This window comes from Cynocephalus volans, chromosome X, assembly GCF_027409185.1.
Source record: "Cynocephalus volans isolate mCynVol1 chromosome X, mCynVol1.pri, whole genome shotgun sequence".
Taxonomy (NCBI): Eukaryota; Metazoa; Chordata; class Mammalia; order Dermoptera; family Cynocephalidae; genus Cynocephalus; species Cynocephalus volans.
The window spans coordinates 9,811,579-9,830,580 of NC_084478.1; the positions used below are offsets into that span (position 1 = coordinate 9,811,579).

Consider the following 19,002-nt stretch of genomic DNA (forward strand, 5'->3'; position numbering starts at 1 on the left):
TTCCTTGAAGAGACCCCATGTAGGGAATCCTCTACCCCAGAGTGTCTTTTCCTTAAATGCCTTACAGGTCCTCCCATTTACGAGACAGAAACATGATTGATTTCCTTATTCTCCTGCAATTTATTGCTTGTTCTCAGACATGAGGAATGAGTCAGATTTCCTTTCGGCAGGGTCAGAAGTAGATTTATGCATTTCCCTTTTCGCTCTCACCCTCTTATCTCGGCTTCCAGATAAGTCTGCATGTTTTAGCCAAAGCTTTGCATTCAAGAAGAATGACTCAGTTTTCTTCTCTCAGGTGTGAAAGGGGTCTGGACCACACCATCCCCCACTATGTCACCATGTACTTGCCACTGCTCCTCGTCCTTGTGGCCAACCCCATCCTGTTCCAAAAGACAGTGACAGCAGGTAAATAATAGGGAAGTTCTCTGGGTACATGGACACTGGGTAGGACACCATGTCTGGGGCTCAGATAATGGCATGTCATCCTTCTGGAATTATCCAGGACAGTGGACCCCATTCATCATCCTCCAGAGGCATAAGCAGAATACAGTTGGATAAAGTAAACAGGTTTAAGAAATGAAAATGAGCAAGCCTGTTTAGTCATGGACCACACAGGTTCTCTGTCAACATTTGTTAGCTCAAGGCCATGACAAGTTGGCCTTTCATTTCTGTGCTGGGCTCATCCTGGGTCTGCCCTTGGCACGCCTTAGAGGCTCCCAGGAATGGCCTTAGGAAACTGTGGAGGTGAGGTAGGAGCAGAAGGGGAGAGAAGGGGTGGGGGGAAGGGATGCAGCAAAGACTGAGGAGTCTGGAGCCTGGTCACTCCCATGATGCTCTTGGCTTGTGTCTTTTCTCAGATGGGCAGGAAACAGGAAATGAGCCAGATGCAATGGGAAGAACTGGATAAGAGGAGTATCGTGAGTCAGTAGAATGTTAGGGAAAGACCTCTGGGCTGGGACTGGGGATTTCCATTCCAGCCCCTACCACCTCTTCAAGGAAGGGTGACCTGGAGCAAGTGTCCAGCTTCCTCGGGCTGCTGTGGATCCCTCAAGGGCAGAATGGGCATAAGGAAGTTTGCCTTCACAGAAGGGTTGTTTGAGGATCAGCTGTTGATTTTAGAATTTTAAAACATTGTTTAAAGTACTCTACCACTAGGAGCAGGAAATTATTGCTGCTATTTGGACCAGTCTATTTATATCTACATTTAAATATGGTGCATTAAACACAGGAATTTTTTTACAAAATTAAGTAAAAAATAGTGATTTAAGTATATCAAACCAATGAAAATGACTCATAGAAAAAAGGACTGAAAAGAAATACAGTAAAACGTTAACAGTGGAGGGACCATGGGTCATTAATTCTTCTGTAAACTTTTATACTTTCTAACTTGTCTATAAGGAGAAACTTAAAATAGTTAAGTATTTTAAATTAACAGGTGTGTATTATTTTTATAATTGAGAAAATAAACCTTTAAAAATATAGTCCCTGAACTAGTAAAATCCAAATAAAACTGGAAGTTTAGTTCATATCAGTGTTAATTTCTTGTTTGTGACAAACGTCCTGTGGTTGTGTAAATTGTTAACACTGGGGGGAAGCTGGGCAAAGAGTATAGGTATACAGAAGCTTTCTGAGCTACCTTTGCAATTTTTAAGTCTGTCTATCTAACATTGCTTCAAAGTAAAAATTTTAAAAATATATATTCCTTAGCGTCTAGGAGGACTCCAGCTTGGAAGTTGTGAGGCATGGAGGTCAGTAGCTTGCTTTGCCTCATGCTCTCTGGTTTTGATTATGGGCTCACATCTGCTCTGATTCTGCTCTCTGTACTCAGTAAACAGAAATAATGAACACTGTGTGTGGTTCCCTTCTGTTCCTCCCAGTGGCCTCTTTACTAAAAGGACGACAAGGCATTTACACGGAGAACGAGCGACGGATGGGAGCTGTGATCAAGATCCGATTTTTCAAAATAATGCTGGTTTTAATTATTTGGTAACCTTTCTTCTATTTTTTTTTTTTTATTGTTTGTGGTAAGGGATAGGCAAATGGTTTGCCCTTTTGCTTTTCCAAGTGTGACCTGGAAGTTCCAAAGAGAAGAGTCTTTGGAGAGGAAATCTTTGAAACAGTGGTAGGTGCCCTTTGAGGAAATACATGGAGGACAGGGGAGCAAGTCCAGAGTGTATGAATTTCAGGAAGAATATCCAAATGTACGCAAATTATATATAACGCTCTTAGAACAAGAACTCCCCGATTTAGTTTTGAAATGTCTCTGCCATATGCATCCAGTATTTCATCCCATTTCTGGGATTAACTGAAATGAAGCAGTTGATCATACTTTCTAAATCCACCCATGTGCCTCACTCGTGACACCAGAATTTCTGTATCTCACAGAAGAGCAAGCGCACATCTTCCGTGTAAAGACTCGTACCTCAGTCATGAAGGGCAGAGAACAGGCTGAGCAATTTTGCTCTTCAGTTTTCCTCATCACTGGTGTCCTACCCAAAAGGACAGGTGGATGCTTTGAAAGTAGACCTGTAGCCAGTGCAAAAAAAGTGGAAATTAGAACAGCCTGCACTGCAGCAAATCAACACTTTGCAGGACAGGGCAAGCCTTTGTGGTCTTAATAACTAATCTGATATTAGGAGATTTGTTTGAACACCCTCCTAGGAGAGACTTAAATTATCTCTCACTAAAAATACACTCAGCTCATCATATCAAACTTCACTGACCCCCAAGAGTAACATTTTAAAGTTCCAGTATAAAATGTCAAAATAAGATTTGTTTTGGTCTACACTGAAACTTCGGGTTACTCCTCAAACAATGAATGAATTCTGGGTTATTTGACACGGTGCTAGAACTTTATACCCTGAAGTGGCACTGAGTGTTACCATTGGAAGGATTTGCTGATCTCTGCTTTAGACTGCGAGGAGTTACATTTCTTAAATTAAATTCTTGGTGTGCTGGTTCCTTGTGGTTTCTTACTGCTGAAGTGGTCTTCCCTCCACCAGGAATTAGGAATTTTAGGCCTTGGTAGAAATCATTCCCTGACCTCAGCATTTAAAAGTGAGTTTTGTTGCATGTTCTCTTTACCCATGGGCCATTTTCTTTCCAACAGTTGGTTGTCAAATATCATCAATGAAAGCCTTTTATTCTATCTTGAAATGCAACCAGATATCAATGGAGGCTCTTTGAAAGGTGTGAGAAGTGCAGCCAAGACCACGTGGTTTATTATGGTAGGTAGATTTAAAATTTTCAGCTTGGAAAGAAAAAACACGCAGAAGTATGATGTATTGTCATATAAATATATAGTGAGTTGAATAGTTTCCTGGGCTACCTATATCTGGCCTTTGTGTGCTAAGCTACCAGGTTTCATTCATTATTGGGATCATTATTAAATGGATACAACTCTGGTAAGTTAATTTGGCACAGTGCATCAAAACTGTCAGGCAGACTCACAATATCAGATCTTTTATCTTGAAGGAGTATTTCAGACCACGAAGAAGCCATAGGGATGAAGAAATTTCTAGTAGCATTATCCATAATTATAAAGCATTATAGGAAACCCAAATTTGAAAAAAAAAGTGGGGGGGATGGTTAAGTAAATTATAGTCTTTCATCCTGGTGGAATGTTACCCCGATTTTTTAAATGACTCTTATGAAATTTCTGATATTAAGTGGACAAGGTAGGATATGAAATTATACCAGTTACAACTACATAAACACATATGTATATAAAAATATTGGCTGGAAATACAAGAAATGATAATAGGGTGGAAGCGCCATGGGTAGACTTCTCCCCCGGTGTTTTGATTATATTACATTTACAATAAGAAAGGCATGCATGAGCTGAAGTCTCCACTGGCGGAGAGGTCCACTCTGTGCTACACAGAATTAATGCTTATGTTGCTTCCGAGTTGGGAAAGATCTGATTCACAAGAACCTTAAAATGAGGACAGCACTAGCCTCCTCAGTCCCTGTGCTTTGGTTTGGAGCTAACAAACCAAACACATGAAGTTAACCAAGGGAACCACACAAATGGAGGGATGTTTCCCAGACTCACCTTTGCCTGAACAACATTTGTTAAATCAAATTCTGAGTTGACAGTGCAAGGTAGAAAGCTACAGGAGAGCAAAGCACCTTAGGCAGAGGCGAGAACGTGCTTGGTTCCATTGCCTGGGTCACATGGATCTCCTCCCCCCACCTTCTTCCCCCTCCCTTCCCCTCCCCCTTTCTCCTTTTTATTTTTTCTTTTTTTTAAAGATGACCGGTAAGGGGATCTCAACCCTTGGCCTGGTGTTGTCAGCAGCACGCTCAGCCAGTCAGCTAACCGGCCATCCCTATATGGGATCCGAACCCATGGCCTTGGTGTTATCAGCACCGCACTCTCCCGAGTGAGCCACAGGCTGGCCCTGACCCTTTCTCCCTTTCTCTGCTTCCTCTCCCCCTTTTTCTCCCCTCCCTCCTCTCTTCCCTCCCCTTCACTCTCCCCCTCCCCTTTTTTTTCCTGGCAGCTGGCGGGTACAGGGATCAAACCCTGGACCTTTATGTTATCAGCACCATGCTCTAACCAATGGACCAACCAGCCAGCTCCTCCACCCCTATTTTCAGGCATGCTTTGAGGTACAGCACCTACTAGCGCCAATCTTTACCTTGCCCCAAACCAACCAACTAAGAGGTCACTCCTCAGTGAGGGCCGCCCAGTAGGCATCCTGGGCAGAGTTTAGCACTTTGAGGACAGAATGCTCTAATTCCCGCTGTACTGCGCTGAGTGCCATGTGTCTTCTTGCCTCCCTCTCTTCCAGGGAATACTGAATCCAGCCCAAGGATTCCTCTTATCTCTGGCCTTCTATGGCTGGACAGGATGCAGCCTGGATTTTCAGGCTCCCCGGAAGGAGATCCAGTGGGAATCTATGACGACCTCTGTCGCTGAGGGAACTTACCTGTCCCCAGGGGGCTCCTGTGTGCCCAGTGAAAACACCACTTCCAGGAAGATGGCACGTGTCAGTGGACACACTTCTGACGACGCCCTGAGCATGCTGTCTGAAGGTAAAGCCCTGCTGTAGGCCAGGGAAGGTAGGCTGGGGCGCTCTGGGGCTTGGAAATCCTTTATCAAACAAGATGAAACTGGAGGATGTCCATGATGTCTACAGCCAACTTCAGGGCACAAACGGAAATTGACAATAGCTGACATTGACTCTACTCTTACATTTCATCATCCACCTCTCCTTTTAATATTTTAATGGTGCCTTTCATTTAGTTACTAAGCACTGTAGCCTTGTATTGATTATAACTGGTCCTCTTGGGCTGGATGGCATTTTTAAATATGTGATAATTTGTCACTTTAAATCCCTTACTAACATTGGCTATGAGGCAATGCATGTTATGACATGACCTCTTTAGATTACAGGTGCAGTTTCATATGTCCAGCTCATTTAAGTTCATTTAACATGAAAGGCAATCAGCCGGTGCTGGCTCTCCTAATCTACTCTTTCCATGTGGGGACTAGCGCTGTGGTCTTCCCATCGTGCTCTGTGGAACCCTAACGTGGTGCTTCAGGCATCTAATAAGTGATTCAAATACCATTCCAAAATTCATGTGAAAATCTGTGATCAGAATTATGCATGCTCAAATGTGTTGGCTACCAAACAGTAACCCATCAACTCATTACCTTGACACCAGTTAGCTCATTTGTATGTGGAGCTCAGAATAATGTTCTCCTACCCTCTTTAAGTGAAGACTGTCCTGAGATGGCAAGCTGGACTGCTTAAAAGCCATTACATTTTCAGCTCCTTAGCCATTTAAAACTAGATTTTCTTGATATGGTGCAATCAAATCAAACCGCTGAAAAGTTAGATGTTCAAGTTGATAGAAGATCATAATGTTTGCCTCAGTTTTTGGTTTCAGAATTTTGTGTTGAGTAAAATGTCCTTATAGTTCTAATTGATAACAACATTAATTAAATTCAAATTGCAACTTATGAAATAAATTTTTGCTAATATTCTCCTCATCTCTCTTTGTCTTAAGGTTTCTAGTAAGGTTTTGCTTTAGCAAGAAACTACCTTTTGGAGAGGAAAAAAAGTTTGAAAATCACCACTTTGACATTTGTGGATTCTTAATGATTTTAAAGTACGAGGAAATTGATCTTTTAAGAGGAAGCATTTGATAGCTATAATTATATAGTAGCCTACTGGATGTCTAAGAAGGAGGGAGAGAGAACTGAGAGAATTAGATTTTTAAAAACATTCAGGGACATAAATGCTGCTTTGCTTATTCTCAGTTGGTCATAGGGACTGGATTGAAATGGAACTTAGTTCTCTGTAAACTCCTTAACCACCTACTGTTTCTTCCTTCAGAGCAGGGTTTCTCAACTTTGGCACTATTAGAACTTAGCACCAGGTCATTCTTTGTCCTGAGGATTGTCCCATGCGGTGTAGAATGTTTAGCAGCTTCTTGGCCTCTGTTGCTTTGCCCCCCATGGATTTGTCACCTCTCTTCCCCTGTGTGATGGAGCCACAAAGGATTACTCAAAGCCCATCTCTTCTGAGCAGTGAGAACCCCTGAAGTGGTTTATTCCCAGAACCCTCAAGAGAGAAGCATTCCTTTCATTTGGGAAATTATCCATGAATTGGGGTTCCCTTCTTGTATTTATTCTCCAGCCCAGGAAGTTACAGCAAGAGACATAGGTGGGGTTATAGTGTGACAATATAGGCTGGTAACTTTCAGTAAAAAGAAGTCAGATGACATTCCATTAGACAATTAAGTGATCCACCAGCAAAAGCTTGATCTTAGCAAATGTTCTCTTTTTACAGCTGCTTCCCAGTAACTTTACATATCAATCAGTCACTTGTCTGTCTTTGAGCCAGCAACCTTGCTGTGTTATAACTCTTTATCTTACAACAGAGACTCAATAGCCTGGGGAAAATTTCCCAATTTTTGTAAGGTCAATATTTGAAACTACAAGGCTTTGGAAAACCAGGCCCTGTGAAGTACATTTGCTTTATGCATACTTCACAGGCCTCTACCCACTAGATGCAGTTTCCAAAACTGTTTCTAGACAATGACAAATGTCCCTTGGGGAGGCACAGTGGCCCCAGTACAGACCAAAATCATGTCTCAGAGTGATTAGCCTTTTCAGAGGCTTGAATCCAAAACTTTGCTTTCCCCAACATGTTATCTGTGCTGGCAATTGAAAGAAAGTGAGCCAAAATGCCGGGTACTGATCAAGCTTTAGCAAAGGAAAAGAATCTGCCAGGCTGCACTCAAAATGGAGAGCAGCAACCAGAGTCAGGGTGGGAGGGCTTACATAGGTTGTAAGGAAGGCTGATGTAATCAGGGAGGGGTTTGGTGCTGGTGTGGAGGGGTTTGGTGCTGGTTTCTCTTTCTCAGAAAGCACAAGGTTTCTTGTAAGGGAAAAGCTGGTGGCCATTTTGTGCTGAGTGTGTGAAAAATGGCACTAGTCACGTCCAAGATGGTGCCAGTCACATCCAAGATCCATCATTCTTGCCTTTTAAGTATAGAGAGAAAGGAAAAGGGGTGAAGGTCTCATTCTTCTGAAGCTGCTTCCTGCTGGAGATGTGCAAAGATAGGAAATAAATAAAACAATTAGGTGGTGGAGTATTGGTTTCATGGGGGTTGGGTGTATTCTGGGGAAGGGTTAACAGTTCTCAGAGGCTGATATCCTCCTCCCAGGAACAATTCGGCAACCTTTTGGTTGGTGAATGCCTGCATATGTTCCTGCAAGAAATTAGAGAAACACCGAAAGAGCCAGGGACCAAGAAGGAAGATAAGTCCCATCATGGTCAGGGGTCTGACGTGTTTTGTCCTGAAGTCCTCCCCCATTGCTATAGCCTCAGTGAGTGGTTTAGGTGAAGCAGAAATGTTTTGTTGGGTGGGCACTGGACTCCAGCAGAATCCCCTTTGGAAAGAGCTATCCAGTAGTTTTTAACCCCATAAGCACATGATTGGCTATTGTCTGGTCATAGCATGTTGTGGGAACGTATGTCAGGAATGTGAACGTGTCCTGTAGGGTTCCCCTGAAGATTCTGGGTGGCTGACCCAGGAGGTTGGAAAGTGTCCTTCTACCCACCAAGACCTTGGTTATACATTGTGAACAGGTTGTGGCACATGTCTCTGTTAGAAAAAGAAGCAAGAGGAAGAGAAAAGGCAAGCGTTCAGGGGCTGAGACATTGAGAGGGTGCATAGTAGGAAAAAGGAGTAGAGGGTAACCTTGTTGGGGCTGTAATCACAGAAGGTGCCCTGCCAGGCTAACTCAGTTACCCACTCAAGAGCATCTTCAACACTGGAGGTGGTGGGTCGGGACCAGTCTTGGAGCAGCTCCTGTGTGAAAGACATGAAGTGGGCCAGCAAGAGTGAAAGGACAATTACCAGGGGAAAGATCATCCTTCTTCTGGGATTGGGGGAAGAGTGGAGGTCCTGGAGGTTTTCAATTTTGTGGGTCCTAAAATGGATGAAGTGTAAGGAGATGTTGGGTTGGGGGTTGAGCAGAGGGACTCCTCTGGCTTGGTGTTAACAGATTCTTTGGGTAAAGTCTCAGGTCCTAGTTTTACCAAGGATAAGTGATACCAAGGGGCCTTTCCTAGTACTTTTACTGCCATGGGGGTGGTGAGAAGTGCTATACAAGGCCCTTCCCAACATGGCGAGAGAGGCTTTGGGGAGAGTCATTTAAGGGCTGAAGACCGTGTAGTGGGGGTTCATAGCCTATATGAATTATGGAAATCTAAAAGGATTTGCTCAGTTTGTGTGGCAGGGAGGACATAGTGACCAGAGACAGTATACCAGTTGTCCTTCCTCTGTGTCCCCAACTGTTGGAGGTGTTGTATTTCTTGGGGTTTGTATTGGGATAAGGGCATAGGGACCATGAGAAAGACTGAGCAGGAGAGGAAATGTGGGGGCCTGGTGATTGAGCAGCCTGTTTTGCAGTTAGATCTGCCAGTTTGTTTCTCTGGGCTATGGGGTCATTGGACGTTTGGTGTCCTCTGCAGTGTATAACCCAACCTCCTTTGGGAGTTGTGCAGCCTCAAGAAGTATCTTGATAAGATGTCCGTTTTTTATGGGCCCTTCTTGATTGGTCATGTATCCTCTCTCCTTCCATATGGCCGCACAGGAGTGTAGGATGTGGTGAGCACACTCAAAATCAGTGTATATATTGACTCGTTTGTTACTTGCCAGAGTGAGAGTGCTGGTGAGGGCAATGAGCTCTGCCTGTTGGGACTTGGTGTTAGGGGGAGAGGGGGCAGCCTCAATAGTTTGTGTTAGTTTTACTATGGCATAACCCACCCAGGGGGTGGGGGTGGAGGTGGCACTCCATTCTATGAACGATGTATGTTGGGGCTGTGTAATGGGATGTGGGGAGGTGTGTGGAAAGGGATTGAGAAAGAGTCTAAAGCCTCCATGCAATTATGTTCCAAGGGTCATGAGTGTTTTGGGATGAGAGTGGCTGGATTTAAGGGAGGGCAAGGTTTAACGGAGAACTGGGAATTTTCAATGCAGGTAAGGTGCATAAGTTGTAGGCGGGAAGGGGAGAGAGTCAACATGTTCTCATGGCTGAGATGGTCTTCAAGATGATGGGGGGAACAAATGACTGTTTGTTGTCCAAAAGTTAGTTTAGAGCTATCTTGTGCTAAAAGGGCGGCTGCCACCAAGGCCCATAAACAGGGAGCCCATCCTCGAGCTGTGGTGTCCAATTGTTTGGAAAGGTATGCAACAGGGGAGGAGATATCTCCTGCCTCTTGTCCTAAAACCCCGACCACCAATCCTTGGGTTTCAGTGATGTATAGGATAAAAGGATGAGATAGGTTTGGGAGGGATAGAGCTGGGGCTGCAAGGAGAGCAGCTTTTAATCACTGGAAGTGAGAATGAATGGGCTTTGTGGGATCTAAGGGAATGGCAGGATTCCCTCTGGCTGCCTCATAACGTGGTTTTGCTAGCACGCCAGAGTTAGGAATCTATGGTCGAAGATACCCCGCAAGCCCCAAGAAAGAAAGGATTTCACCTTTTGTGGTAGGAGTAGGGAGTTCAGAAATTAAACTCTTGCAATCCTTCATTATTTCTCTGGTGTTGGGGTGAGGTGGACTCCCAAATAGGTGACTGAAGGAGAAGAAATTTGGGCCTTGCTGGGGGACACTCAATATCCCCTGGAAGCCAGGAAATTAAGGAGAGCAACAGTGTGGGACTGTGAACCCTCATAGGAGTGGCTACAAAGGAGGAGGTCATCCACGTATTGTATTAAAGTGCTAGAGGTTGGAGGAAGTTCAGATAAGTCTTGAGCTAAGGCCTGGCTGAAGAAGTGGAGGCTACCCCGAAACCCCTGAGGCAGTACTGTCCAGGTGAGTTGTTGGGAACGATGTGTATCAGGGTCAGTCCAAGTGAAGGCGAACAGGTTTTGATAGGAAGGGTTTAAGGGGATAGAAAAAAAGGCATCTTTGAGGTCAACTACAGAGAAGAAATGTGTTGTTGTTGGGATTTATGGATAGAAGAGTATAGGGGTTAGAAACAATTGGGGTTATGGGTAAAATGGCCACATTAAAGGCCCTGAGGTCTTGAACTAAATGGTATGAGCCATTAGGCTTTATAACCAGAAGGGTGGGTATATTAAAAGCCAAGTAGGTAGGCTGTAAGAGATGAGAAGAAAGGAGTTTGTGTATGATGGGTTTTAAGCCTATTAGGTGTTTGTTAGTGATGGGGTATTGTGGGACATTAGGGAACAAAGAAGCGTTCTGCAATTTAACCAGTATAGGGGAATGTTGCATAGCAATGGAGGGAGAAGAAGTGTCCCATATTACAGGATTAACCTTGTCCGAGCGGAAGGGGAGGTTGGAAGCCTCAGGTACCAGGTCTGGGGCAGCCTGTAACAGGAGTATTGTAGATGGACTTAAAGTGTTTAGGGTAAGAGTAGCTGTGAATTTGGAAAGGATGTCCTGTCCCAGTAAGGGGGTTGGGCATTGAGGTATTATTAAAAATGTACATGTGAATCGGGTGTGATGTAGGGTGCAGGAAAGGTGTTGAGTGATCCACGGGTGTTATTCTGATCCCATGACCCCTACTATTGTGATAGAGGATGGGTTGTTGGTCCTGCATATTCAGGAAGGATAGAGTAAGTGCCCCCTGTATGGATGACAAAAGAGATTGGCTTACCTGCTACGAGGTGAGTTACCAGGGGCTCAAACATGTGATCTCCTTTGGGACCTCAGGCCCTGGGCATCTCAGTCCTCGTCCTGGGCAAATCCAAGCAGTTCTGGTCAGGATGGCCATGAAGCCAAAGGGTTAGTTGGGGACTGGGCCATTCCCTCTCTCATGAGTGGAACGGTCAACCCCCCAGTGACCTGGCTCTTTGCAGTGCAGACAGGACCTGGGGTTAGGATATGGCAGTACTCAGTGGCCCGGTTGACTACATTTGAAGCAGTTCCCAGGTGATGTGCCCGTAGAGGCAGCCAGCTTTGGAGTGTGTAATCTCTGGATAGCATTAGCCAGGAGCTAATATTTGGCCTGATCTCTTTTGTATCAATCCTTCTTCTTCTCCTCCTCTCTATTGTTAAAAACCTTGAAAGGTGCATTGAGGAGGTCTCGTTGGGTAATAAAATGAGAGTGTAAGAGAGCCATGCCTGCAAGGGAGTTTGGGTGCATGCATGTGTATTTATGTAAAGCATCAGAGAGGCGGGTTAGGAACTAGCTGGGATTTTTGGTGGATCGCTGTGTGATTTCTCTAAGCATGTCATAATTGACTGACTTGTGAGTAGCCTTTTGGAGGCCATAAATCATGTGTGTGATCATATTATCCCGGAGATCCTAGTCACCATGGCTGGACCAGTAGTCTCAATTTGGGTCCATGTGAGGGACGGCAGTGGCTCCCACAGACTGCCTATTATTTTGGGCATGTACCTCGCCTGCCTGTTGGTGGGCCATTATCCAGACCTGCTCCCTATCCTCACGGGACAAGGTGGAAGTTAGAATCATGAAAACATTATGCTGCCAGGTGAGATCGTAAGACTGAGTGAGGTATCTGAATTCCTTAAGATATGTGTCCACGTTGGAATGGAAAAATCCCAGCATTTTTTGATTTGGGAGAGATCAAAAAGAGAAAAGGGAATATGGACCCAGACAATTCCCTTTGTCCCTGCCACTTCATGGAGGGGGTATAAAGGAGCTGGAGCTGAGGTGGGGTTGTCACCTGATGAAGGGGAAAAAGGAGAGGGGTTGAGTGGCTGAGGACAAAGAGAGGGAAAAGGTGAAGGGGCTAGTGGAGGATCTGGAGCATAAGGAGGTGGTTGGGGAGCAGAGTGGTCTGACGGATCAAAAGATTGATCCGAGTCCAGAAGGGGAGGTCAGGCATGAGTTAGGAGAATTTGAGATGTAGAATAGTTTTGACAGAGAGAAGGATGAGATCGGATATAGAAGAAGGCTTGAACATAAGGAATCTCTCTGGCTTTGCAGTTTCGGTGACAAAGGTTGTCTCGGTCTCTGAGAGGATCCAATTTGAAAGTGCCATTTTCTGGCCGTTGGGATCCATTGTCTAGTTTGTATTTAGGCCAAACCTGATTACAGTAGAAAGTGAGGCATTTGCCTTAATATCTCCCCGGAGGCCAAGAGGTTGGCCAGGAGACAGCCCAGAGGCATAGAGCAGGGAGAAAATGAGATGTTTAGGTTTAATGTCTCCCTGGAGGCCAAGGGGTTGTAGAAAATGAGACGTTTCAGTTTAAATTGGCCAGGAGACAGCCCAAGGGTGTAGAGCATGGAGGTCTGGATTGTGAGGATCCCATTTAGCGGGTGAGAAAGGAGGTGATCAGTCCCAGTTGAAGAAGGGGAACACCAAGGAGCATTGTCATTGTGGCGCACCTCCTTTTCCAGAGGGAAGCCACTGACCAGCTAGAGGAGCATCCTCCAATAGCCAGGGGCATGAGAGGGGCTCCCTCTGCCAGGCGCCTGGTCTTCAGGAAGTAGCCTGGTCTTTGGTAAGTAGACAGTAGTCATAGAAAGTAGTCAGGGGAACCCGTAGATATAGGACAGACCCCCTGACACACCCTGAATTGAGGCCAATGGTGGATGTGTTGGTCTGAAACAGCAAAGGGAGAGAGTCCCTGAGGTACCTGGTTCAGCAGGTCCAGGAAGGGTGGCTGGGGGGGGCAATCAACCCAAGAGAGGGGATCATCCAAAGGTCACAGCCTGGACCCCCTGGGTTTCAGCACCAAGATGAATGTGAGCCCAAACACCGGGTACCAATCAAGCTTTATTAAAGGAAAAGAATCTGCCGGGCTGCACTCAAAATGGAGAGCAGCAACTGGCGTCAGAGTGGGAGGGCTTACATAGGTTGTAAGGAAGGCTGATGTAATCAGGGAGAGGTTTGGTGCTGGTGTGGAGGAGTTTCTATTTCTCAGAAACCACGAGGTTTCTCATAAGGGAAAGGCTGGTGGCCATTTTGTGTTGAGTGTGTGTAACATGGTGCTGGTCACATCCAAATTCCATCAGTAATAAATTGTGCGTACACACACACACACACACACACACACACACACACACACACACACACACACACACACACTAAACCAAAGACAAACACCTCACACTCCAAACCACTTTGGTTTGCACAAGAATAATGTTGAAATTTGGAGCAGGAAAAATGCTCAAGAGTATGTTTGGTAATGGCTAAAATAATTCCATTTTCTTTTCCATTTCTATTATCCAAATATGCTGAAGGGAGTTTTCATTTTTAGATGATAAAAGGTTGGTTTATTCTGAAGGCGCAAAAATATGATGAGAAATTGATGAGCTGATTCCATGAGACAGGACTGTCTGGTTGTAATTGGGAGCCTCAAAGGGAAACAGAGAAGTAGTTTTGGCCAAAGCTAAAAGACAGAGACCATGTGTTTATGAACTTTCTATCTGGTACAAACAGTTCATCAAGGGTCAGGGACTCACCAACTGGAATTGCTGTTAGCATGTAGAGTTATTGAAACCACCTGGGGAGTAAACCAAATTCTTATCTTGACTTATTTGTCTTTGTTTTTATTCCCATCCTGGTGATTTAAACTGGCCAAGCCAATCTTTGACATTCAACCAAAATACTAAAAATAATAATAAAAACCATCCCAGTCCGTCTGCTGCACCCCACCCCAGTCACCACGAAACAAAACCATTTCTTTGTTTTGCAAACTGTTGCATTGGACTGGTGCTCAAAAGTGGGAGGTTTTCACACAAAGTTTTAGAAATAGCAAATAGAGATCCAGCAGAAAAGCCAACAGGGCAGCCTTTCCCCACAGCTGCTCTCCACTGAGGCTGCCGTTCTCTGCTTACCTCCTGCTTATTGAAAGCACTTGACAAGGGTTGATATCTTGTAACAACAATTCACATCAATATGGTCAGGCACGAGTAGCAGTTTGCCTTTGAAATTTGAACGCCATTTGTTTAGTCAGTCTATATTTTGGAAAATAACAGAAGAAGTAAACATCTTAAAAGACTGAGTTTAGATAGTGACACTGCTACCTGGTGAAGTGGGACGTTCCACAGTGGCATTTTCGCTTCTTTATGGGAAGTTAGGGATCTCTGGTTTTTCAGCTGCAGAGAACAACTAAGGTATAGGGGTTCTAATCACAGGCTGCTCATTCCTCCTTCCTTTGCATTTTTAAAAAATTGAGATATAATCCACATACCATAAAATTCACCCTTTTGGAATGTACACTTTAGTGGCTTTAAGTCTATCACAAGGCTGTGCAACCATGTCTACTATCTAAATCCAGAACATTTTCTTCACTCCAAAAAGAAACCTGCACACTTTAGCAGACAAGCCCTGTTCCTCTCAACCTCCAGTCCCTGCTGACCCCTAACCTATTTTCTGTCCCTATGGATGTGCCTATTCCGGACGTATCATATATGTGGCATAATGTATCTGTTCTTTTCTGCCTGGCTTTTTTTACTTAGCATTGCATTTTCCAAATTCAGCCATGTTGTAGCAGAACTTCATTCTTTTTATGGCTGAATAATATTCAATTGTACGGATATACCCATTGTTTTTTCTTTTAATAACTACTGATAACCACTCAAAACTCCACCAGGTCCTGTATTAGGAAGTGTGTTGGGTGTAGGTACTAGACATATGTAAACTTTCCCTCAAGGATATTGCAGTTTACAATTGAAGAAAAAATATTTTAAAATCTTTAAGTTATTCTTTTGTAAGAATTGAATAATCTAGAGAAATACCAGTTTGAGAACTCCTCGGAGGAAAAACAAAGCACGTAAGGAAAGCCTTTTGAGAAAATCAGTACAATTAGTATTTCTGATTGTGGAAAGAATTTCTGTAAAAATGCCAGCTACCAGTTTAGAGCCCATAGTGATGTATTTTTAGCTAACATGTGTTGAGTAAGGCTTTGGGGAGATTTTTTTTTTTTTTTTTTTGAAGCCAGAGTAAGTTTGTAGTGTTAACAACAAACAATTTCTGCAAAAGTATAAAGTTTAGATGCTACTGGGGTGGCAGTCAGGGCGTTCAGTTTTCATCTAACCCCTCTTGGAATATTTTAAGATCGTCCATAATATACAGTCATCACCATTTTGTACGGTAACCCATTGCAGGAATTTGCATACATCAATCTAAAAAGAATTAAGAGGGATTTTGTTTGTAAATTAAATAATTTAGATGTTTTGCTGCTTAGGACACTTCAGCACATTTATAAGTACATCCACATCTGAGTTGTGGCTGTCATCACCATTGTATTATCTGGTGACAATTTTAGGATTCCTTCTAAATTCCCTGGTCAGTATGTCTCTGGGGCCACTTGCCTGTCAGTGGTGGAGGAAACTCAAATGTCATTCAAATTTTCTTGCCAGGGGCTTTACCAACTTGCAGAAATGTTTGAAGTTTGCTTCCCTCCCTGCCTGTGGGCACAGGCTAACCGTGTGGAGAAGCCAGGCAGCAGGATCCCTGGGACTATGGAAATTCTCACCTCTCCTCCCCTCCACTACCTACCTGACCCTTTGCTAAATAGAATTAGATTTGAGTAAGTTAAATGTGTGTATGATGCTACTTCCGTGCATAAAGTCAAGGTCAACCTCTTACTAGAACTCTTTTCCTTTTGACTAAACCTGATCATTGGTACCTAAGCAGATACAGAGGAAACTTAGCTGTGGGTAGGCTTCTCGTATGTAAACTGCCCAGATGAAGCTTGACTTGCTCATCGTGCCCTTAACATTCTGCTTCTGTAGGTTTCCTTCCAAGACCAAGGGGCTCACACTGAGCCTTATGAAATATCTGGTGTGTTCTTTCGCACCTAACAGGGCACTTGGCACAAGTTAACTGAATTTGATCTTAAATATTCACTGAGCATCTGCTATAGGGCCAGCACCATTTTAGCCAGGATGGGTGTGTCCTTGAGAAGTATAATGTATCAAACTCACAGATAAGTAAGGACAATACTATCTTTTATTTTTTAGAAATCTGTGAAGTGTTAAAGGAACTGTCTTGGGTTTTGGAGTACTGGGGGAGTTTCTGGAGGTGGCGATGTGCAGGCTGGGTGTTGTGGGACAGAGACAATCTAGGGGAGACGTAGAGCAGGAAGTCTGCGTCTTGTTTGCAAATGGCCACAGTGTGGAAGGTTGTGGAGGGCTTGTGGGAAGCTGGAGAGGCAGGTTGGGACCACACGATGAAGGGTTTTTACAGGTTCTGCTCAGGAGGGTGGACATCACCCGGTGGCCAATGAAAGGCCAGTGAAAGTTTAAGTAAAGAGATATTCCTGCTTGCTTGAAGGACCAGCCCAGTTCATGGCAATGAGATAAGTGATTTAATGCATCGCCTTCTGTGCGCCATCTGAAGCCGCAGTTCACTTCTCGCGGCCCCTTCGGGTGTCCCCGACCCCCTGGGAAGGGAGCCTGTGGGCGGGCCCTGGGTGGCACTGGGGGCACGACATCCCACAGGGGTGAGGCGGGGGCTGAGGCCTTGCTGGGGTGAGCAGAGGCGAGGCTTGAATGGCACATTGGGGACCAGCACCCACTCGGGTGGCCTGGTCCCCGCAGAGTAGGGAGCCTGGCAGGCAAGTGTGGGGCGTCGCCGTGTCTCTCCCACGACTCCTAACCCACCGTCTTCCGTTGGGGTCTGCGTCTCTCCTTTCACGGTTCCATTTCTCTCACCATCCCTGTGTTTCCCACATGTGGCGTCGCTCCCACACCTGCTTGTATCTCCCACAGTTCCATGTCTCTTCTGTGTTCTGCTGTCCCACAACTCTCGCTCATTCCTACTTCCATTTCCCCCACACGACTGTGAGGGGTGAGTCAAAAAGTTCACGGAAAGGTTAGAATTATATTTTAACTCTATTCTGCCAAAAGCTTTCTGAAGTGTGTTTGTATTTCTCTCACAATTCCCTCTTTCCCTCAATTCCTTGACTTCCCCCACCAGTCTCCCTTCGGGGGACGTCCACACAGATCCACATTTTCTGCTCCTTTGTTCTCTACCATTCCCGCTCCCCCCCCCCACAATCCCATTTCACCTGCCATTCTCCATTCTCTGCAATTGCTTCCTTCCCTCGATTCCCTGCCTGTCCCACAATTCCTGTTCTTTCCCATAACACACTGCTTCTCCCACAATTCCTCTCTTCTCAGCAACGTTTGTCCCTCTTTGTTCCTGTTCCTCCCAGAATCCTTTTCCCCACAATTCTTTCTCGCCCATAAGTCTCTTCTCTCCCACGGTTCCTCTTTTCTCCCACGATCCTTGCCTCTCCCGCAACTCTCTCTTCTCTCCCATACTCCGTTGTTTTCCCAGAATCCTCTGCTCTGTCTCCCAAAAATCCGCTTTGCCCTCGATTCTACATTTCTGTTACAATTTCCACTCTCTGACAATTCCGTTTTCCCGTACTGTTCTCTTTTTCTCCTCCAATATCAGTTTTCATCTGCCATTCTCTGTGCTCTCCCACATTCTGTGTCCCCTCTGATGGCTTTGTCTAGCAACACTGTGTTCTCCACAATCATGACTTACGTCTCACAATTCCCCGCCTCTCCCACAATTCTTGTTCTCTCCCATAACACTTTGGTTCTCCCACAATTCCTGTCGTCCCAACCCTTCTGTCTCCCACCATTCATTGTTTCTCCCACAATCCTTGTCATTCCCACCATTTGGTCCCTCCCATAAAGCTCTGCTCCTACCCACAATTCCTTGCTTCACCCACAGTCCTTGACTATTCCATGTCTTTCTTCTCTCCCATAATCCTTTGTTCTCCCAGTATTCTGTCTCTTCCGTAATTCCATTTTCTATACATTTCCATATTTCTGTTACAATTTCCACTTTCTGACAATTGTTTTCCCTTACTTTTCTCTTTTTTTCCTCAGTAGACTGTTTTCATCTATAAATCTGTTTTGTGTTTTGTGTTGCAAGACTCTGTCTTCCACCATCATTGTGTATCTCCTATTTCCCTCCCTCTCTCACATTTCCTGTTCTTTCCCAAAAACCTTTGTTTCTCCCACAATTCTTTTCCCAGCACCTTGTGTTTCTCACCATTCCTTGTTTCTCCCACAACCCTTCTCTTTCCCATACATCTGCTCTTTTCGATAATCCTTTATTATATCCCTGAATTGCCTCTCCCACAATGCCTTGTCTCCCACAATTCTATATTTCTGTTACTATTCCGTACAATTCTATATTTCTGTTACTAATATGGAAATATTTCCATATTTCTGTTACTATTTCCTCTTTCTGACAATTCCAGTTTCCCCCACTATTCTCCTTTATTTAATTCTCTCACAAATCTGTTTTCATCTTTAATCCTTGGAGCTCTACTATATTGTCTCTGCTATAATTCCCTTGTGCTACAATTCTATGTCCTCATCTCCCACGGTTTTGTCTCTACTACAATTTCCTGTCTCGCCTTTAATGCCTTGTTAGTGTCTCCCTCAATTCCTATTTTCTCCATAATGTTCTGTCTCTATCATAATGTCTTGCCTTTTCTGTTTTTCCTACAATACCACTTTTTAAAATATATTTATTTAAACGTTTTTATTATTATTAAAGAATAAATA

The 19,002-nt window shown here is 44.4% G+C and overlaps 1 protein-coding gene across 1 annotated transcript in view; it reads left to right on the forward strand.

The window, feature by feature from the left end:
* LOC134367149 (G-protein coupled receptor 143) overlaps positions 1 to 19,002 on the forward strand; it is a 49,322-nt gene that overhangs the window by 24,584 nt on the left and 5,736 nt on the right. Inside the window, exons 5-8 of the mRNA XM_063083792.1 lie at positions 296 to 405; positions 1,878 to 1,986; positions 3,110 to 3,227; positions 4,797 to 5,040. Of these exons, the coding sequence (XP_062939862.1) occupies positions 296 to 405; positions 1,878 to 1,986; positions 3,110 to 3,227; positions 4,797 to 5,040 (581 nt within the window). The remainder of the gene's footprint in view (positions 1 to 295; positions 406 to 1,877; positions 1,987 to 3,109; positions 3,228 to 4,796; positions 5,041 to 19,002) is intronic.